Source organism: Pan paniscus, chromosome 1, assembly GCF_029289425.2.
Source record: "Pan paniscus chromosome 1, NHGRI_mPanPan1-v2.0_pri, whole genome shotgun sequence".
NCBI classification, from domain to species: domain Eukaryota; kingdom Metazoa; phylum Chordata; class Mammalia; order Primates; family Hominidae; genus Pan; species Pan paniscus.
This window is the reverse complement of record NC_073249.2, coordinates 189,997,166-190,020,070: the sequence shown is the minus strand read 5'-3', so window position 1 is coordinate 190,020,070 and position 22,905 is coordinate 189,997,166. Positions and strand designations below refer to the sequence as shown.

Below are 22,905 nucleotides of genomic sequence, written 5' to 3'. Positions count from 1 at the left end.
AGCTCTGCTCTGCTTGAATGGCGGTCTGTGCTCCATGCGACCTTGTGTCTGATCTGCTTATTTGCCTGTGAATTTCTGAGTGTGGCTGGAGCTGGGGCGGAGTCTCTGCTTCTTTTCTCCATCCCCAAGCCCCATCTCAGCCTCTGGAATATTTGTTAATTAATAACCTTCCCCTCTGAGAGGCTGCCCCTGGGGCTTCTGTGGATATTTACATCTCAGAATGTGAACTAAGTTATCACTTCCCTTCCTCAAGTAGGAGAGGACAGAAAGGGAGGCTGGGGCCTAACAACCAGCGTTAAAGACCTTTCTGGCAAGGGGGGACCTCCCTCTGAAACCCCTTTCCAAGGCAATGCCTCCAGGTGTCCATCCATTAACTTGGTCCAACTCCATTCATCCACTCATTGTGTCATGAACTCCAACAGACACCAGGGATACAGAGCGGACCCAAACAGACATGACTTCTGCCCTCATGGAGCTTACAGTCTAGTAGGGGAGATGGGCATTAATCAAACTATTTACTAAAGGGTACCTGCTAACACTAGCTCTGACTTCACTCATCTTAGAACAGGAACTAGCAATCCAGTCAAAATCAGATGTCAAGGAAGGAAGCGCTAGTATGGATGGAATCACAGCTTCTGGACAGCTCTGCAGGTGCTCCTGGCTGGGAGCAGCTGGGAAATACAACTTTGACACTGCCCACCCAATGTTTCTCCTTCTAAAGGCAACCCCCACACCCCATCACTGACACTTGGAGTCCAAGGATTTGATGACCTTCAGAACCTGGGAAAGATAGGGAGGAGGAGCCTATTATAAATGGTCTTTCTTTTGTAAATGTCTGAATGTGTGAGTTGGAATTTGCCTGGCTGAAGGCAGAAGGAGGAACGGGGCAAGCTGCCGCCACCCCAGCTCCCAGAGTCCTTTCAGTTCAGGGTACATACAAAAGAAAGCAGAAAAAAAAAAAAACAAAACTATCAGGGAGGGTGTAGAGTGGTGAGCAAGAGACCGAGTCCCTGGTGTCATGCAGCTTCCAGTTGAGTGAGCCCCTGCTGGGGCTGTAGATAGGATCCCTTGGTGGGGTGGGAGCCTGAGTGAGATACCCTGAAAGGTTCCTTTCAGTCCTCAAGTTCTAGGATTCTCTGTAATGTTGACGTGAGAGAGATGTAGAAGGTCTTTGATTCCAGAACTTGGCGTCCCCAAGTCCTGTCCCTTCAAAGTCCAGTCATGTGCTGCCTAACTCTCTTGGTCAACAGTGGACTGCGTATTCAATAGTGGTCCCATAAGATTATAGTACTATTTTTGCTGTGCACCTTTTCTATGTTTAGATAACTTTGCATACACAAATGCCTACAGTATTCAGTAGAGTAGCATGCTGTACAGGTTTGTACCTAGGAGCAAATAGGCCATACCATATAGCTGAAGTGTGTAGTAGGCACTATCATCTAGGTGTGTGGAAGTATAGCCTATGATGTTCCAACTACGATGAAAATGCCTAATGACATTTCTCAGAATGTATTCCTGTTGTTAAGTGACGCTTTACTCTATATTGCTTTGGGAGGTTCTGTTCTTACTCCAAAGTCATTATCATTGCTCAAAATGCCTTTGGAACTGGTCTCTGGAAATGGAGTGGATTCTTGGGAAGAACCTCAAAGTCAATGGCGGTGATGAATCTTCCTTTAATTTTTGATGGCAAGTTGGATAAGAGAGTTATGGCTGGGGGGCTGAGCTGTTTGTAGCCAATGATTATTCCAAGGGCTGGTGAGAAAGCTAATCACATGGCCACAGGTGATTGGCCTTCTGGCCAGCCCTTCCCCCAGATCCTCTCAGAGCCTTTGAAACCTCCCTGCCATTCTTCCTGCTCTTTGGTTTTAATGGGGTCAGGAGACCAAGGCATCCGCAGCATTCTATACCTACGGTGGCAAGACAACTGGCCAATATGACCTTCACTGGGAGTTTGGATCTGTGTTCTCCCTTGGTCTTCAGGAAGGCTGGAGTTCTCCACTGCGTTTCTGGTTAAGGCAGAAAATACTACATTTCACCGTTAGTTACGATTTCCCTGAAAAAGGCATTATTTTGTCCAACTTCCCTTGAAAGATGGGAACAGATGTCAAGCCTTTGCTGTTTCGGTTCATTACTCAGAATGAAAGGCCCAATCTTGGCAGGCTCTTCCCACTTGTGCAAGTTTTCTTTGAGGATGATTCATAAAATCATAGGCTGTCAGAGCTGGATGAGAGAACTTCAAGTCTATTCGAGGAATACATCTATTCCAACCCCATGGTTTTTATTGTTTATTGTTTTTTTTTAACAGAAGGAAACTGAGGCTCGGAGAGAAGCTCCTTGGTCTTTGCTATAATATTTATAGTAATCATGTCCTTGAATGACATCAAACCCTTGACTTGTGCAACACTTTCATTGGTCTAACGAGTGTTTTGTCAGCCCTCCTGCCTCACCAAGGACCTTTCTGTACTATTTCTAAACCTCTGGACCAGGCAGGATGGTCTTCCCAGGACATTACTTCATCCCCATAAGCAGCTTTCCACTTACCAAGAATCTGTTGGGACCCTCCTGGCTTCTCCTCCTCCCAGTGTCCTCTATCCTTGCATGAGGTCACCAGGCCCCCACCCATTCTACCACACCCCCAGCTCCCCAAACTGAAGGTAAGAACAATTTAACCTGCTATAGCTCCATCCTTTGTTCCTCAGTCTCCAGATGCCCTGGTTGCTGGTTGAATCCTGCCTTGTACTCCAGACTAAAACCTGGACATCTTCCTACCAGGAATGGGGTTGGGACTGTGGCCTCAGCTCTAACAACTTGTCTCTGATCAGCCTTCTCTTAGGACAGGGGTCCTCCCAAAGGTCTGAGATCTGGCCTCTGACTCCCAGCTTGCTGCCTGTGTCTGGTGTCCCTGCTGGAAGCTGCCTGCTTGGATTCCCAAGTATAGTTCCCACCAGCTTCCTCATCTCCGTTCTCCACCTCTTAGTTGGGATCCCCATCAGACAAGCCAAGCATGACTCAGTGTATTGCGTATGCTGCCTATGCCTATGCCATCTTCCCAGTATCCCCGCCAGGTGGTCAACATCCTCGTCATATTCCAGATGGGGACAAGTGGCTTAATCAGGCTAGGAGGCTTGTTTAAACTGGTAAGTGGCTGAGCCAGTACTTGGACCCAGTTCATTGTGATCTCAAAGCCCAACATTTTACCACTCTACCATGCAAGCCACATGTAGTGGATTGAATTATGCCCCCCCACCCCCAATTATGTGCAAATCCTAACCCCTGGTACCTATGAGTATGATCTTATTTGGAAATAAGGTTTTTGCAGATGAAATCGAGTTAAAATGAAGTTATACTGAATGAGGGTGGGCCCCAAATCCAACGACTGGTGTCCGTATAAGAAGAGGAAAAGAGGAGACCGGGCGCAGGGGCTCATGCCTGTAATCCTAGCACTTTGGGAGGCCAAGGTGGGTGGATTGCCTGAAGGCAGGAGTTCGAGACCAGCCTGGCCAACATGGTGAAACCCCATCTCTACTAAAAATACAAAATTTAGCTGGGCATGGTGGCATGCACCTGTAATCCCACCTACTTGGGAGGCTGAGGCAGGCAGAATTGCTTGAACCTAGGAGGCAGGGATTGCAGTGAGCCGAGATCACATCACTGCACTCCAGCCTGGGTGACAGAGCGAGATTCTGTCTCAAAAAAAAAAAAAAAAAAAAAAAAGAGGAAAAGAGGATGCACAGATACACACAGAGAAGGCCATGTGATGCTGGAGGCAGAGACCGGAATAGCAGATACAAGCCAGAAGCACCAGGGACTGCCGGCCACACCAGAAGACTGGAGAGAAGCATGGAACAGGTTCTCCTTCAGAGCCTCCAAAAGGAACCAGCCCTGCTGACACCTTCATTTCTCATTTCTGACCTCCAGCACTGGCAGTTCATGGCCATTTGGTGTGGCAGCTCTAGGGAACTAACACTCCTGCCACTTAGACCCTGTGCAGGACGCATGGGGCTTCTTCCACAGCCTGCTGCTGTCCCCACCCCAGCACCTGTCTCACTCTGAAGAGCAAGCATCATGGCTGGACCCACCCTGCCTTGTCCTGAGCCCAGTGTTGCATTCCCAGAGACGTGAACTTGACTCTGGCCCCTGACCATGGGGCTTCCCGGCATATACTTCACGTTGCCTGGCTTGGGAGCCCTGCAGCTGCAGAAAGCTGCTGGTACACCCTTGCCACCTCCAGGTCCCTCTGCTGCTTCCACAGCTGCCTAAGTAAACCAGCCTCACTCCTGCCATGCATACGGGACTATTCCCGGGGGACTCTGCTGGCATCCTGCCCACATCTTTGGTATGTGGCATCACGGAATTCACCTTCTGCTCTTTCCCCAAAGTGGTGGGAATCACCACTTTGAATCTATCCCTATCCATGGTGCTAATTAAAGTAGGTCAGGACTTCCTAATACCCTTAGGATAAAAAATTCTTACTAGGGTTGCTTACAGTCATGCGTGATCTAGTCCAGTGCTGTCCAACAGAGCTTCCTGCAACGATGAAAAGGTTCTCTGTTTGCACTGCCCAATATGGCAACTGTGGGCCACACGTGGCTGTCAAGCATTTGAAATGTGTCTTGTAAGACTGAGGAACTGAATTTATACTTTAATTGAATTTTAATTAATTAAAGCTTAAAATTAAATAACCCCGTGTGGCTGGTGGCTGCCGCATTGAAAGGCTCTCCAACATTTCTTACACTGTCCTCCCCATCTCTCTTCCTCCCAGGCTTCCTGCAGCCCCTCCGATCCATGTTCATCCAGCCCCTCCTCTTACCTCCGAATGCTGCACATGAACTGGTCTCCACCTGGAACCTCTTCCTCCCCAAACTCTTTGTCTAGTGAATGCCGACTTCTGCTTCAGATCTCAGCCCAATCATCACTTCCACAGACACAAGCCTCAGAGGAAATCAGAACTCCCTGGCGACTGCTCTCATCGCACCAGGCACTTGTCGCTCCCAGCACTGATCACAGTTGTGATTTTAGAGGCATTGGCCGATTCTCTGGGTGTTTCCACCCCCTCAGACCATGAGCTCAGGAGAGTGAGGCCGGAGCCTGTCACCTTTTCACTGTTGTGTGCCCCATGGCTGGCACAGTGTCTGGCACATAGTAGGCCTTTCATAGAGACTCTGGGAATGAATGAGTAGGATGTTGCTGGTTTAGACGAGGCACCCAGCGAGCGTGTCCTCTGGGTCAGCTGACAGAGGACATGGCCGTTTACAAGAGGATAAAGCAAGTCACAGACGGTGTCTGCTGCTGAGCCACAGCCTCCAAGCTTAAGAAAACCCTGTGTTCCTGAAGGGCCTTGGACATGAACCTGACAAACCAACACCCTGAACGGTCCACAAATTTGAACAGAGGGGAAACAGGTGCTAGCCCATTCATAAGTGTCAACCGATGGGTCAACTACTAGTACCTGTGATTCATTCACCAGCTTCCTGAGCTGACAGCAGCCTCACTGCCTAACAGTGAGGAAAGATGTGTGTACCCTTCCTGGGCCTGAGAGGACAGCCCAATTTCTGAGGCCCAGCAAGCTCCATCCCTATGCCTCTGTCCTTTGGGAAGGATGGGCAGGTCTTCCCTGCTTCATAGACCCCATAGGGGTCCCCAGGTTGAGGCACCGTGGACTCTGTGTCCCTTCAGTCAAGTTCTCTCCCCACACCTCATACCCTGACAGTTGTATTAGCCCAGACAGGGCAGGGCCTGACCTAGCACAGCCCAACGGAGCTGAAGGCAGTGGGCTCCCCTTGCCCTCAGGCTAGGTCCTGGTTACACACTCCCATAACCCCCGCACTGCTCCTCTGTGTCTTTATCACTAAGGAATTTTTATTTGTAAGTCACTGTGGGACGCCCAGCTCCTCTGCCAGGATATACAGCCCAGGAGCGTGGGGAATGAGCTTGTTTCACTCACTGATGTGTCTGTAGGGATTAACGCAAAGCCTGGCACAATGTAAGGGCTCAATCAAATTTTGCTGGAAGAATGAGCATCAAAATACCCCCAAGAGTCCTGCTTACTCCTTACCCCAGCCTAATGGGCTGAGCTCTGGCGTCAGGTCTCCTGCACTAACTCTTGCCAGTTCACCTGATCCTGTCCCCTGCCTGCCTCTCTCCAGAGTTTAGAGCCTGCTGCTTGTGCCCTGGCCCCGGATGAACCCACCTGAACGTTGCTACCCCTCTTCCTTCTGACCTGTCAGTGGACCCTAGCACCGATAGCCCTCACCTGCCCTCATTCCCACCTCAGAGAGGTCCTGGTGAATCCTCAGCTCCACAGAGCTCTCCAGTCACTGCCCTGGGCAACCTGGCTGGTTGGGGGAGGGCTGGGCTCCACCTTTGGAGTCCATCTCTTTCCCCTGCCCGCAGGTGAGCTCCCAGCATGTCCAGCTCCAAAGAGCCCTGTTCCAGGCTGGGGCAGTGGGATTGGGCGGAACCATCCCTGGCATTGCAGACAGAGGTTGGGGCCAACACATGCAGGCCAGAACCAAGGTCTAGCTCCTAGTTGGGAGGAAGATGAGACACAGCGGGGGCAATGGTAGTGTGTCTTTGATAACAGATCTTCCCATCACACCTGCCAACCCACCTGGAGGCTGGGAAACCAGAGTTCATAGTGCCACGGCCATAACTGGGGTTGGGGGACAGCTTCCCAAATCCATGTCCTCCTTCACCCAACCCTCATCACCAGTTTCTGTTGCATAACCAGATGCCCTTCCTGGCTTCCCCTGACTGCTGCTGGTGAAGGCAACAGGGCATGGCTAGCCCTGACCTCTCGAGTCCCCACGATCTTCCCCCAAAGTTTCCTGGGATGGGTCACAGTGACTCCCCACTGCTCTCTGATCTACAGGACCTGTCAGCCCAGGCCCCAGTCTGGGAACCAGGGAAGCTCTTCCACCCAGCCACATTCCTTGCCCAGAACACTTGCTCTCATTGAATATTTATATCTATTCCTGTGTTCATACATAATTGCCCATTTCTTCCACTAGAATGTAGGATCTTGAGGATCAGGGAAGGGATCCTGCCTGTTTTGTTCACTGCTGTGTCCACGGCTGCTAGCATGGGGCCTGACTTGATAGATTTATTGCAGAAATGAATAAATCAGTCACTGGGAGCACTGGAGGTTTAAAAGAGATCCCCCAGCAAGCGCTGTCTCAGGAGTGCCATCCTGCAGTTGGTGGGGGCAGGGAAAGGGGAGCAGGGGTGGGGGGATAACAAGTCAGAGAGAATATCTGTGGATGACCTGCCAGCTAGCTGTCAATCTTAACACTTGGCACTGTGGCCATCAATAACCTTGGAAAACAGCACCATGAAAAGCCCACATATATTTAAATAGATGGGGAACAGGTGCTAGAAAATTCGTAAGTATCAACCAGTGGGTCATGTCTCTGTGGTTGGCACACAGGCCTCCTGAGCTGATGGATGTCTGACAGTGAGAAAGGATGGGTGTGCCTCTCCCAAGCCTGGGAGAACTGCCTGGTTCCTGAGTCCCCACGGGGACCAGCCTGTGCCTATTTCTTAGGAAGGCTCAGTGGAATTTCCCTGCTTCAGGGCGCACTCCAAAGGATGCATCACAATCTCTATCGCCATCTCTAAAAGAATCCTGTCCCCACCCCCTGCATGTCCACAAGGGTGCTGTCTGTCCAGGGCTAGCCCTAGCACAGTCCTGCCAGTGCTCTGGGACTCCACGCACTCAGCTGCAGCCCCAGCTAGGCCCTGACCAGGTGGAGACTTCAGCAGCCTCTGCCATCCACCCAGACATGTGTCTTAGACCTGCCTGGGACATCTCTTCCTCATTCTTCAGGTCGCAGCCTAATAGTCACTTCCTCAGGGAAGCTTGAGGCCTTTTCCTCGGGGTATACTCCCAAAGCCCTCTATCTTTCCCGTTGCAGTACTGATCAAAATCTTAATGAAATATCACTTGTCTGATTCATTGTTTGCCCCCGGAGGGTAAGGACCATGTCTGCCTGGGTCACCCTCACTCCCTAGTCACTGCTCTGGGTCTGGCACATTATCAGTTGGGTCTGGGCTCAGACCCCTCTCAGGCAGCCTTTCAGATCCTCTGGCTCTGGCCAACCTCATGCAGGTCCAATCTGACAGCATCTCAATGCCTGCCCAACTGGCCACCTCTGGCCTCCAGCCCTGTGGTTTCTCATAGACGCTGCTGCAAGATCCCAATTGGTTCCCATGGCCACCATGCCAAACCCAGAATGCATGGGAGTCAGGAGCTGGTGGATAAACCTGTTTTCCCTTCCTCTGCTTACCCCAAGAGATGGTCCTGAGACACACTTTGTAAAGTTTTTCCAGGGTGCAGACTCACAGACTGAGACATTAGTCACCCTCTATGGCAACCAGCTCAATAACACATCCTTGTGTTGCCTTCCTCCTTCCTGCTCCACATCCCTTGCCCTTTCCCCTCATTCTTTCCCTGGCATCACAACCCCTAATTGAGTAATGGCATAATCCCCTGCCTCAGGCTCTGCTCTGCAGGCTCCCAGGCTGAGACATTGCTCAATCAACGTTCATGCAATTGATGAAGGAAGGAATGATCCTCAGCAGGGGAGCTTGCATGTTTCAGCTGCTCCTTCTGACCTCGGTTTCCCCCAATACTCCCTTCATCCCTCAAGCCCTCTTGCTCTCTTACACCTGTTTGTCCGGACCTGGACCCCTGCCAGGCTCTTTCCAAGCCTTTCCCCAGGTTGGTCTCTGCTCACTGAATTCTGGAGCTGACAGTTCTGCAGTGACTCTCGATGGGGCCCCAAGTGCCTCCTGCACCCCTCACCTGCTTCCCTGGTCTCCCCAGACAGACCCTGGAGACATCCCGAGCTCCCCCAGGGCTCCACAGTCATTGCTCTGGGCAACCTGGCTGCTCCAACAAGAGTCCAGCTTTGCAGTTTCCCCTGCCCTCAACTGCCCTGTCCCCTCCAGGATTCTGACTTGCCCTAGGGGAGCTCCCAGCATGCTTTACTTGCAATTGTGCTGGCCCAGCCCAAAGGAGGTAGCTTGGGCAGAGCATTTCCTGGCCACACAAACAAGGGTATGAGGCTCCTCCTGACACCCATGCTTGCGGGCCAGAACTCAGATCTGCTTCTGGTTGGAAGATGGTGGACATGGTGGGCAATGGGGTCATGGCCTTGACATGAGGCCCTCCTCTCACACACCATGGCTGGGAAGCCAGCTAGTCACGACCCCACAACAACCATGCCTCTGGGCAAAGCATGCAAGTCCGTGTGTTCACCCACGTGTCCCTCATTCAGCAAGGCTGCTCTGTGCGTGTCCAGCCCATGCCAGGTGTTGGGGCAGCAGCCAAGTTTAGCCCATCAAGTGCTCCCCGTCGGTAAGAAGAGTCACACAAGGAAATTGGCACTTCTAGCTGTGCCACCCTCCCTGGTCTGCACTCAGTGTTACTGGGAAGCAGAGCGGATGTGTGGGTGGTGCAACTTCTCCCTAGGAAAGTATACAATATGCTAAGGCTACCAGTGATGACTCTTTGTCTCCATTGTGTTCCATACTTCATCTTGGTCCAGCCCCATCTATGAGGCAGGGAAAACTTCTTATCTAGCCATCCATACTGCAGTGAGATGTAACAACTTAGAGAGAAAAGAATCAATTTCCCGTGGCCTGCAGAGCTTTTATGCATCCCCGTTAGCCTCCCTCTTGCTCTGATGCAGGGGGCTGGGAGAGCAGCCAGGACAGAATTCTGGGTCTCCGAGGGTGAAATTTGAGAATAGGAGCACTCAAGGACCCTGCTGGGGCTGACCTTGTACCCCCAGGAGGTCACACTTGTGCCAACTCGTGGATGCTCATTCCTCACCTCCCTTGACCTCCTTGCAGCCACTGACCCTCCCCCCTTTCTAGTAGCCTCTCCTCCTTGGGCCTTCTTCACCCCATGCTCTCCTGATTCTCTTCCTTCCCCTCCAGCTTTGCCAGCCCAGGCATCCTGTGGCTTCCACCCTTTCATCTGTGCCATTCAGGGTCCCACCCCAGGTCCTCATCTCTGCTCTCCCTGAGCAGCTGTCGTCTCCACCTCCCAGGCTCCCTGCAGGATGTGCTGATGACTCCTAGAGCTCAGCCTCCAGCCCTGCTCCTTCCTCCAAGTGCCCAGCCACAGGGCCACCATCTACAGGGACCCCAATCCCAACACATCCCAAATGGACCTCACTATGTTTCCCAAATCCTCAGTTTCTCCAGGGGGCTTTTGATGTGAGCAGGACACCATCACCTCCTTAACTGTCCAGAGTAGAATTCCATGCCCTGTCCGCAACTCCTTGCTTTCCCCTACCTCCTCCATCCAACCAATCGCCAGCCTCATCAGTTCTCCTGCTTGTCTGCTGGCTGTGCATCTACTTCCCTCCTTTCCTAGAGCAGCACTCGCCCTGCTTGGGTCCCAGCGATGGCCTCCATACTGGCTCAGGTTTGGCACAGCAGCAGAGTGACCTTCCTCAAGTGCCAAGTCGATGTCACCCCCTGGCTCCACTTCAGTGGGTTCAGATTCTCCATAGCCCTCGGGATTAAAGTCCAGTTCCTCGGTTCAGCACCTGAGACTCTTCAATGCCTACCTCTTTCCCCCTTCTCCAGCAGCAGCTCTCCTCTTGGCTCCAGGCTCTCCACTCTTGGGGTTCTGCCTCTGCACTCCCCAAGTGGGCTCCTGGGCACCTGGTGCCAGGACACAGAAGCTCTGGATGGCAGATGGGGACTCCCAGTGTCAGAAAAGGCCAATGCCCCAAGTAAAGTAAGAAGGTGGCACCTTGGTGGTGCCTCAGTTCCCTGTGTGTCTGATCAATGTGAGTCAGCTCCTCGAGGCTCCCTGTTTGGATCCAGTGGGGGTAAGGTCTAGGTCCTGGACTACTGCGGCCTGGCAGGATGACCACGGCTGAGGGGCCACCCTCCCACGACCATTGCATTCAATCATGGACATACTTTAGACAGGGAGGCTGTCCCTGGAAGGAACAGTGATGAGAGGGACAGCTTCTGTGTAGTGAGCATTTACTGAGCACCGGGAACTTGGCGAAGCATTTTGGTGCCATATCTCATTAAATCTTCCTACCAATGCCAGGCAGGAGGCTCTTTTATTATCCCCATTTTGTAGACACGGAAATGGAGGCCAGAGAAATGGAATAACTTTCCCACTGTCAGCTGAAATGTGCTAGACTCAGAATTTGAACCCATTTCGGTTAGATTCCAGAGTCATCAAAACACATGGGAATAATTTAAGGCACAGATGTGAGTAGAAGATTTTTGAAAGAGGAAACAGACAAGTAGGCAGTAAATATAGAGAGAGGGAAATTTGGAAGAGAGATGGGGGATGGAGGATATAATCACTGCTCTGTCTGATCGTGTTTATTGTTGCCCCTATAGTTCAAGGTGACTTGCGGCAGGCGAGTGTGTCAGCAGAAGGCGATGCATCCTCTAGCCACCCCATCTTCCTCTGTAACCCTTGGAAGACCATGTGGCATGGGACAGAGGCGAGCAGGGAGTATCTGGGAAGGGCTTTTTAAGTCCTGTTGGTCAGAGGCTCCACCCAGGGCCTCCAAATGGGCCCCGGGGGGCGGACACTTACAAAGGTGGGCATTCATCATCTTTACGCCTACATTCAGATCCCTAATAAGGAAGTAATAATATTGCCAAGCCTTTACATGCTTTCTATGGGCTAGTGAGAAGACTAATTATCTGACGACACTAATAAATGGTTATGATGTTATTAAAAATGGCACCAAGCTAGGATTAATAGGCTCATCAATTGTAGGGAATTGGGCTTAACAAGGTCCCCTGCATGTCTCATCAGGCCTGTAACCCTGATGAATACTGGGCTTCCCAAAGCACCGCCTGGCTACTCGGAGGCCGTGGACGACACTCCCTCCTTTTCCCAGCTGAGGGTCAGCTTAGGGAGGTCAGGCTGATGCTGGGCTTCTCTGATCACATTCGCTTGCAAACAGCTCTTCAAAGCTGTGGGGCCACTGGAGATGTTGTGAGTGGTGAGGGTGGCCCAGCCCCGCTCACCTCCGCACACAGCCTCCACCTTCCACGTGATCTTCCTTCTCCCCTGCCCAGCTTGCCTCTGCAAATGACAGCCTCAGAGCCTACCCGGAGCCCCAGACTCCAAGCCCCACTCATAAACGCAGGGGAGTGGATAAGATGGAGATGCCTCTGGGGCCTGCTGACTAATTTCCATAATAATTATAGTTATTACTAATAACGGTGACAACACCACTCCCTTCCGTTTATATTGAATTCTACAATCTAGAAGCTGCTTCCCCACCAGTTGTCTCCTCTGAGGCTCACAACAAGCTGTGAAAAATGTGGAGCAGGTATTATTATTCTCACTGTCAGGCTAGGAAAGTGCAGCTCAGAGAGATAAGGGGACTTCCTGAAGCCCCCTCCCCAGCCTCCAAGGAATAGTTGTAAGGATAAAAATAAAAATAATAATAGTAAATACTGACATGGTGATGACATGTAATACACTATGTTAACTTAGTCCTCCTAACAATCTTATGAAGTAGGTCCTATTAATATCATTTCTCTTTTACAGATGCAGAAACTGAGGCACAGAGAGGTTAAGAAACTTGTCCAGGAATGCACAGCTAGCAAGTGGAAGGGTTTGAATCAAACCGAGCTCGAGTTCATGCTCTTGACCATTTGAGTCTCCTATTAGACTTCCACAGGAGCCCAATTTGCTGGGGACTAGGAAGTGACTCCACTGGGCCAGGCTCCAGCCTTCATGCCTTGAGCTCCAGCCTCCCTCTCCGCTTGCGACCTCCAAGGTCTCTGTAGGCAGCTCCTCTCAGACCGAGGCAAGGGGGCTTAACCGAAGTCCCCAATGCTGCCTGCTCTCATCCTGGAGAGGTGAAGTCATAAAAACCTTTGGCTGGTACTCTGTGGGTTGCAAAGATCTCTGCATGAACCTCCCTCTGTCCTGGCCCCTGGGGTCAGGATGGTTCTTTGCAGAAGCTGGAACACAGGGCTACGAGGCAGGGAGGCTCCAAATTCTGGCTCCACCACTTCATCTCTCTCTGCCTCAGTCTCCCTATCTGTAAAATGGGTGTTAATAACAGTACCTACCTCACTGGGCTTTTATAAGGATAAATGAGAGAAGGAATCTAAGGGGTCCAGTATGGATCAGGTCCTTGAATTCCGCAGCAGCTCCTTGATAGAAAATGCTTCAGTCAAGTTGAGGGCCCTGAGCTGGAAGGCAGGTCATGTTTATTGTGTGCCAGGTAAGCCTGTGGAAATGGTGCCTTATTTAATTCCCCCAACAACCACAGGAGCTACGGTAGTTGCTAATTACTCCTATTTTAGGCAGGGCATGGTGGCTCATGCCTGTAATCTCAGCACTTTGGGAGGCCAAGGCAGGAGGATTACTTGAATCCAGGAGTTTGAGAACAGTCTGGACAACAAAGTGAGACCCTGTTCTCCACATACACAAAAAATAAATAAATAAAAACATAAAAATAAAAATAAGAATAAAAATAAAAAATTAGCCAGGTGCAGTGCCTTGTGCCTGTAGTCCCAGCTACTCAGGAGACTAAGGCAGGCGGCTCACTTGAGCCCAGGAGTTTGAGGCTGCAGTGAGCTGTGATGGCACCACTGCACTCCAGCTTGGGTGATTCTGTCTCTAACAACAGCAACAATTACTCCTATTTTAGAAATAAAGAAATTGAGCCTTAGTGAGATTGATGAACTTACCCGGTCACACAACAAAACTGAGGCTTGAACCCAGACCTGCTGGGCCACAGCCTGGGCGTCTGAGAGCTATGATGTGTTTGCTCACAGCATCTTACCAGGGACCCTCTTACTGAACTTACTCTAGGCCCAGTCTTGTGCCACTATGACAACAATCGCGTGAGGAAGGGGTGTCAACATGCCCAATTTACAGATGGAGAAACTGCTCAGAGAGGTTGAGTGACTTGCCCCTGTTCACAAAGCTAATGAGGAAGAACCGGGACTCGAGCCCAGGGCCTCCTGATTCCTCCCTTGTGGTGGTGTCCCCAGCCTGTGGCTTCTCCCTCTTCCTCCCAATGTCTCAAGAAGCCCAGGTACACCCCCTGCCCCCTCACCTGCCTGCTTGGGCTCCCAGCTGTCCTCAGTCCTCTCCTGATCCCAGGCAGAGGAAGAGGCTGACTCCCTGGTGCTTCCAGCCAGGCCCTGCTCATCCCTTCTTCCCAGCTCTCAGCTTCCTGGACTTCCACTAGACCCCGAGTTACTCAATGCAGTGACAGGTTTCTCTCTGTGTCCAAGAATTTGGTGAAGTGTCTCATGTGGGTGCCTTGCCCCATAGCTGGGGCATCCTCTGGTGGTTTTTAAAGGAGCAGAAGATACCAAGAAGCCGCAGGCCTCCTCCAGAGCAAGTTCATCAAAGATGCCAGTGGGGCCGGCTCTGAATCAGATGGAGGCCAGTGCATCTGTGTGTGTACGGAGGGGAATGGCGTTGGGAGTATGAGCAAGGCAGCAGCAGTCATCTCCATCACTCCTGTCCCAAGGGCCTTCCTCTGCCAGGCTGCCCAGCCCTGTGGTGCAGACAGTGCTTGGCCAAGTCTCCCCAGGGTCCTGAACCCTCCCGTGCTCCCATCCATGCTTACGTGGTCGATGAGCTCCTTGACCATGCCGTTCCACTGGCCCTTGTCATCCTGTGCCCCGTACTTGCCATCCTCCACCAGCCGGATCTCATAGGAGAAACCGAGGATGTGGGCCAACTCCTTTAGCAGGTCAATGCAATAGCCCTCGAACCGGTCATTCCCGTATAGCGTCCTGTCTGATTTCCGAAACATGACGAAGGGCTCCTCCTGCAGAGACAGACGGGCAGGGTGTGACGAAGACTGAGCAGCTAGGGCGGAGGCAGGCTTGCACTGGAGAGTCAGGGCTAGGACCTCTGCTCATGTTTTTATAAACCCCTTGGAGTGGCTTAGACAAAGGGCCCGTGAAGTCAGGAGCGGGAAAGCACATGTCCTGAGAGCCAGCTGGGGGCCTCATGAATGGCTACCTGGTACAGGGCGGGAGCTCAGTAGGCACTTACTGATTTAACGGCCCAGTGGTTACAGAGCTAGTGAGCGGTGGAGCAGGGCTTTGAACTGGAGACCCATCCCAAGGCCCATGGTCTCTTTGCTGCACTAGTAATAGAGGCTCAGCGTGTGGTCCCTGCACCTGCAGCATCAGCATCACCTGGGAACTTGTTAGAAATGCACATTCTCAGGCCCCACCCCAGACCTAACTGAACCGGAAACTCTGGGGAGAGCCCAGCGATCTGTGTTTTCAGAAGCCCTCCAGGGAATTCTGATGTCCACTCAAGTCTGAGGACGCTGCTGTAAAAAGCCCTTCAGAAAGCCGTCTGCTCTAACTTCTCTTCCAACTCCAATTTAAAAGATTAGATTTACATGCTCTTGGATGCCGTTCTCTCTTTCCAAGAACCTCCTCAGTCCCCTGTGTTAGGATCCCAGGGGAGTGATTACTGGTAACAGGGACAGCTCATCGGTAGGTAGCTGTGCCGGGCACTGGTCAGTTAGCAAATGAGTTTATGCCCGTGGGGGGCCTAGCACAGAGTCCAGCAGAGCTCAGCAGACAGGAGCTGGTATCGCCTCATTTCACCTTAATGTCAGCCCTCTGGGGTGAGTATGAATAATCCCATTTTATAGATGCAGAAAGTGAAGTTCATGAGGATATGTGACTTGTGCAAGCACCCCTAGCCGGCACGAGAGAAGATCTGAATTCAGGTTAGTGTGACCCCAGAGTGTGAGTTCTGTGCCTGAGGCCCATGGTGCTCCTCCCTCAGGGGCAGGTGATCCCCAGGAAGGTGCTTGTGGGTCAGAGATGCCTGTCCCATGCCAGACCCCCCACCATCCACCCCCTCCACCTGCCACAGGCTTCTTTCTTTCTGGGTGATAGGGAGCCTGGGACCGGATTTGAACAGAGCATGACTTTGTCTGATTTCTCATTTAGAAACAAACCCCTGGCAACCCTGCAAAGAATAACTGGGAGAAGAGGCAGAAGAGCCAGTGGAGAGAGGTGATCCACTTCATCCAGTCGAGATATGCAGTGTGAGGAACTGTGGGCTCTGATGCAGCAAGTCCAAATCCAGGTCAACACGCAAGTCCACGCTTCTGCCGGCACCGTCTATCTGGCTTCACTCACAAAGCCCCATCCCGTGTCCATGATGGATGCGTTGAACTCCCAGAAAATTCAACACAATTGAGTTCCTATTCTGCACCAGGCACTGATTTAAACTCTTTGTCCCAGACTGTTTGACTTAAGCCTCACTAGCTTGCAAGATAGTAACACTGTCCCTATGTGATAGATGAGGAAATTCAGGCTCAGAGAAGGTCAGTAAGTTGCCCAAAATCACACAGGAACTGAACTACAGTGATGGGATCCAGTTCCAATCCTTCCCAGTCAGCTGCACCTCTGTCTGGCTTGGCTCTCCTGTCTGTTCCCTGGGGTCAGACCTTCCGGAGTTAATCTGCTTTTCCAGATCCCCAAATCAGGTAAAGGGCTGCCATCCCAGAGCCTGTTCCTGGACAACTCTAGTCTTCTTCTGACTCGCCTGAGCCTCCTTCCTTCGCCCCCTGCCCTGTTCCTGCCTATAGCTCCTAGGCCTCTTTCTGTCAGCCAAACGTCCCCAGACCTGCCTCAGCACCCCAACGTGACAGAATGTCTCAAGTCTGCAGTGGCTGTGTGACCATGGTTAGCTGACAGAATGCAGGAAACCAGGAAGCTCATGTCCGCATGCCCAGATTAAGACACATGCTTAACTATGGAGGTGCCTCATCCTTCACTCAATTGGCAGGGCCATTCCCTTGACCTCATGAGCCCCTGGGTGGGATGGGCAGTGGAAGACCCGGTGAAGACCCTCGTCAGAGGTCCTAGGAGCAGATGCTCACCAGTAGCCTCCTGCTGGGCTCCTGCTGTGGCAGCAGGCTTGAGCCTTTGGCCCTCTCTCCCAGCAGTGTTACTTCTCTAGATCCCATCCTGCCCCATGCTTGATCCACTGGAGCTTTTCAACAGTCCCTTGGGATGCTTCAGGGAAAGAACTGGTGGGGGTGGGGCGGTCTCTGAATACCCAAGGGATTCCCGACTATCCAGGGATTCCGAGTCTAACTGGGTAGGAAGCTGGACCCTCGGCTAGGCGCCATGCTTAATCTCAGTGCCTCTCTCACTCGCCTTCCAACCAAGTAGGCAGCTCAACAAGGTTGGAGAAGAGTCCACGTGGGGCCTGGGAAAAGTGCTGAGGCTGGAGGAAGGAGGACATTGGCTGGTCCACACACTGCCTTCATGCAAATTCATCTCTGGGCAATGATCCTGCACCCTGGCATGGGGCCTGGCGAGCAGGGTCTTTTGGTTGATGCTCTTGTGCAATGGACAAGTTGCACCACTGCACCTGGTGGCCCTGACTTTAGCTGATGGAAAGGATTAGAGAGAAGGTACCATCTTTCCCAGAGGATCCACCAACCACACACAGAATCCTAGGCAAAATTTATCTCCTTCTGTAAAATGGGGAAAATAATAGAACCTGCCTTACAAGGTTGTTGTGAGGATAAAATGAGTCAGTCTACGAAAAGCACTCAGAATAGTGCCTGGCAACTGTTAGCTGCCAATATTATTATTATTATTAATCATTATCATCCTTATCTTTTTCTTGTATGCTATTTGGCGGGTTACTGCAGTGACCTTTGCAGCCTAGAGGCCACGCCCAATGTCATCAAAGGTTAAAACTCATGGCTGATAGTGGAAAACCATTTCAGGAAAGGTCCCTGAGATAGCTCACTTCCTGACCCTGTCTTCACACCCCTCCCTGGCCTGATCCTCTAAAATTAGCACTTCATTTGTGAAGCCACCACAGCCCCAGAATCTATACATCTCCATATAAATACGCTGCCTTCAGAGCAGCTGTAAAATGCCATTAATTTCGGGAAGTGCTTTGCGGATGGCATACATATTTAACAGCCAAAGCCCAGAGCATTAAAATGGTGCTCGCCTTAGTAATGTGTCTCTAGACCTGCAACATTTCCTAGGGGGTAATTCTGAACTCCGCCAACTACTTATTCATGGACTATTTCACAATTTATTACTGGAAATGTCCAGACAGCCAATTCACAAGCTCTCTCGGCTGCTAATCGATTGCTCAGTGAAGGTGCCCTCAATTTCATAACTTCACGCTCTCCTATTGCTCTGGGAGAACAGCCATAGGAACAGGGGTAATATTTCTCTTCAACAAGTCACAGAAAACAGGGGTCCAGAAAAATAACTGTTTCTGACTTTCCGTTGTCAGGGCTCTTGGTCCGGTTTCTCTCCGATCACTTACCCCAGCGTGCAAGCCAGGCCTAGCGCTAAGCCTTTCCCAGTGACAGGGTCCATGGAGTTGGAAGAGGGAGTCTTGGGGGTTATCCCCAATTTGGGAAGGATCCAGGGATTAGCTACCTGCTATCTGGGTTCTGAAGCTCCTTTCTGACAGGTAATATCAGCCCATAGCCACACATGCACGCACAAGTATATACAATGTCCTTGGCACAAATGCACCACATTTTCAGATGTCCTGTCTGCCTAGCCCTTCTCAGACACAGAGGCCAAGGACCTTGGACCTGAGGCCTTGGCTTTAACCAGTTAGAACCAGCACACAGTATCAGGAGTCCTGTTCTTCCAGCAGGAGGGGCCTAGAATGGTTCCCAGCCTGGGATAGTTCTCCCAGCCAACACTCTAGTCCCAGCTTTTTCCCCTCTCCTGCTGCTGGGTGCTGAGTGTTGGGCTTGCCTGGCAGGCAGTTGAGGCTATGTGGGTCACGATGTGCACACGGCACAAATTCACCCATCACTGAGTATCCAGATACCCATGTGTAGCTGGTCCTACACCTACCCACACACCCGCACACATGCCCACACCGTGGCTCACATCGGCAGCCAAACGAGTCTTGAACCTTCAAAAGCTGGGCCCCCAAGAGTGGGCCGGGTATGTTTTCTCAGTGTGTGAGCTGAGGTTTGGGCAGATGAATTTTTCATGAGCTCGTGGAAGAGCGGAACCAGAACAGAGGCTGGGGCCGGGCGGTGAGAGGGCGGGGGAGGGCAGGCATCCAGTCTCCTGCTGCTGCTGTTTCGATCTCAGGAATGGGGAAGGCTGCCAGTGGCTCTGAGGGGCCAGAAAGGGCAGTGCCAGGGCTCTGTCCATCTGCCTGTCCAGGGTAAGGCATCTTTAGCACCTAACGCTGGGGGTTTAGGAGAGGGGAGAATAGCAGGTAGGTTTGGTGGCAGCTCACACAGAGCTGCTGCTTTCTGCCACACCAGATTCCTGGGAAAGAAAGGGGAGGAGAAACTCCCCCTTATCAGGGGTCTTGGATCCAGGCCCTGTTCCCTAGGGGCAGAGCAGTTTGATATTGTGTACTGGTACCTTGGGACCTGCCTGTCACTCAAAGCACTGTTGCCCTGACAACATCCTCCCAGACAGGCTGGGGCTGTGCTCTCAGCAGGAGGTGCTAGCCCTACATTCAGGCTGCGAAGCATGGGGTTGGATTTTCAGCCACAGTGGCTGGGGCTGGGCCACTCCCTGTCACCTTTTAGCTGTCCCAAACAGCCCAAGCCTGAGAGCATCCTCTAGGGCTCCAAGACATGCAGACCATGCAGAGCCTTTTGGGAACATTCTCTGGAGCATCTGGAGCAGCTCTAGTTTCAGGGGGCCCTAGGCCAGTCCTTGCATGGGAGCGAGCATCTCTCCTCAGGAGACTCCAAGGACACTTCTGGCTAGACAGACTTTCTTGGAAGCCCATGTAAAGACTGTGTCACATCCTCTATCCCCATCAGGGATACTGCAGAGGTCATTCCCTCCATTCTCCTGCCTCCAGGAAACAGTAGGCTTCTCTCACTGCCCCATAGGGGGAAGCACACCTCACCCTCCAGTGATCTCTGGGCAGTGGGGATGGAGACAGCTGAATCACCAGTCACCCCCAGGCCATGTGAGTATTTGATACTACATGATGGGGTTAAGATGGTCAGTGGCCCCATCCATAGGCGGTGGGATATCTGCTTTAGGAGCTGAGACTGTGGCCAAGGTAGAAGGTGAGGTGGTGGTTGATCTGGAGTTCTATATCTCAGTAGGAGACTAGGACTATGAGGGACCCATGAGGCTGCAAACCCTAATGCCTCCAATGGCCAGCTGAGAAACACAACTATAAGAAGCAGCCCAGTGTAAACAAATAGGGAGGGCTGGGGGGCAGAGTGGGGGACTATGGTGAGCCAGGGAATGGCCATGAACCTGGAAGGCACTCAAATGCAAATTAAGTTTGTAACGGAACAGCCTGTGCTAGAGATCACCTCTGTGGCCATGGGCAGGGGTCTTTGGTGAAGTTCAGGGCTCTGCCTGTGGACAGAAGTGGAGGTTTTCTCAAGATCTCTCACTCAGCATGCTGTATTCAAGCTGAGCTCACTGGGGACTGGATTTGTAATCAATAATAATGAATAACAATAGCAGCTGTCACTTAGACCGCACTCTGTGCCACTTAATTAATCATTCATGCTCTGAACTCTATGAAGTAGGTGCAATTATTAACACCTCCCTTTTTCAGGTGGAGAAACTGAGGCACAGGGCGGGTAAGCAATTTCTTAGGGTCATATGGCAAATCAACATCAAAGCCAGGACTCTACCCCAAAGGTCTGTGCTTTTGATCATCAAACTGTTCTTTCCTCATGTCCTGGTGGCACTGCATGTCCCAAAGATCTCTGGGGTTGTATCTGCCCAGATGCCTTGCAGCTGAGAGGCTGTGGGACAGATGGAGCTGTGACCAGGCTATGAGCCAAGAGGGGTTCTCTCCTTTCCTAGCCCTGGGCTACCTAGGAACCAGCAGGATACTGGGAATGCAACCTCTGGGGATTCAGTGAGCACAGCAGGTCGGGGATCTTTGCAAGAAGCTGCAAGTATTGACAGAGAAGCTGTAAGCACTCACAGGTCGAGAGCATGGGGTGTCTCCTGGATTCTGCCTCTGCTTATGTAGCAAAAATCCCCTGTGCCCCTGCAGAAGGGCTTTATGCCCTTGAAATCAGGCTGCTACCATTTTAATAAAATTTAACCCCATGATCTTTCAAGGTGCTTATATTTTGTATCCTTTTGGTATATTATCTTTAGCTTGCCTCTTACTGTTCAGAGTATTGTTTTGTGACTGACTCACCTTAGCTCATTTAATCATCTCTCTTCCTAATCTCTTAAATCATCCTAGTTTTACCTTTTTTTAATCTTGCCTTGTGAAAAGTGTTTTATTTATATCTCACATTTTATGCAGCTCTGCTTTTAATCTTTTAGCACCTTTTTATTATTTTATTTTTACCCTTTTATATTTTAGCTTTGTCACACTTTTATCCTTTTGCTTTTTGACATTTGGGTGTTACATTTTTTACCTTGTCTAGTCAGAGCTATAAATTATTTAATTTTTCATCTTTCTTACTATCTTTCCTTTTTATCTCATTCCTTATCTTCATTTTCTCTTTATTATTTTCCTTTTAACCTTTTTATTTTGTTCTCTTTTTAACCCTCCTTTATCTTTTCTATTTTTATCCACATCAATATCCCTTTAATTGCCCATTAGTCTTCACCCTAATCCCTTTGCTCTTGTTATTTGTTTATTTTCATCCTTTACATTTTTACATCACAGGTTTTTTTTATTTTAACCCTGTTCCTCTTGAGATATTTTTGCTTATTGGTTTTAGCAGACTGATTTTTATATTTGTTTAGTTAACAAAAAGTTGATCAATAAAGGCCAGCAGAATGTGAGGTTTTAGGGAAGAAGATAGTAGGGGTCTTGCCCCAAAGAGGGGGACAGGTGTCCCCTAAGACCACCTCTTCAGGCTCTGTGGGCAGCTTGTCTGGAGCCACCGTGAGATCTCCATCATCTTTAGCTCAGATTCTCTCAATCATCCTAACCCCGAGGGCCGATGGTGAGACTCACAGGCTAACATTTATCTCTGGATGCCGACAGGATGCCTGGTATCTGCCACTCACTGGGCTACCTGGAAGAATGGTTTTTTCCCCATTACTTCCCTTCCTGTTCCATGACATCTGCCACCCAGCCACCAAGCACATATATGGTGAATCATCCCAGGTAGGGCCACCCAGTAGGGCCTGGTTCAGCTGCCTCTGAGGGCACATGGGTGAGAACAAGCTCCATCTGCGCACCGTGGAAGGGGCCAGGTGTAGGGTGACCAGCCTGTCCTGGGTTCTGCTCCAAGGCAGCCTTGCTATATCCAAAACGGGTTGAACTCCCTTTGGTGTAGAGGAATGACCCCAGCATATGGTCCTTATAAATATATTTGCTTTATTATAAGTCAGAGCTGACTAGAGCTAGCATTGTCCTCAAAGGGTCTTCAGTCATAATTCACCAGGCTGTGACTGGGCTGCCTCTCCCCAAGATGGCTCGGCTTGAGCCCCCAAAAGCAGGGCTGTGTCCCTGAGAGGATCTGTCCTGAGTCTCTGGACACCTCTGAGGCCTTCCAGGAGGGACAGGCACAGGTGGAGTGGGCACAGCACTGGCAGCACAAGGAGGCCAGCAGCCTGGGTCTGTCCTCCTGCCCACGCGTGAGCTCAAAGGTGCAGAGAGCCCATGGGAGGCCCCCAGAGTTGCTTCTTGGTTTGAAATGGGTCAGGAGAAGGCTGTGCTATTCAGTTGGGGAATAGAGAGAAGATGGGGTGTGATTCCAGGCAGGGGGTGTGGCAGTGGCTGACGGCTCTCGGAAGGGCCACTACAGAATGCGGCATGTGTACAGGCTCCCAGCACCTGCTGGGCTCTCGAGGTGTGGCCACAGCACCCACCACAGCTGGGGTGACTTGTGGGAAAGGCTTTTGCCTGGGAACTGGGGTGGGAGAGGCGGATCCTCACTCAGGTTGCAATGGGCAGTCAAACCCCCTTAATTCCACCATCCAGCA

At 51.2% G+C, this 22,905-nt stretch overlaps 1 protein-coding gene across 1 annotated transcript in view; it reads right to left on the bottom strand.

Annotated features, from left to right (window-relative positions):
• Positions 1-22,905, bottom strand: part of GRIK3 (glutamate ionotropic receptor kainate type subunit 3) — a 239,098-nt gene that overhangs the window by 31,554 nt on the left and 184,639 nt on the right. The window contains exon 10 of the mRNA XM_008968480.4: positions 14,598-14,801. Coding sequence (XP_008966728.2) covers positions 14,598-14,801 — 204 coding nt within the window. The remainder of the gene's footprint in view (positions 1-14,597; positions 14,802-22,905) is intronic.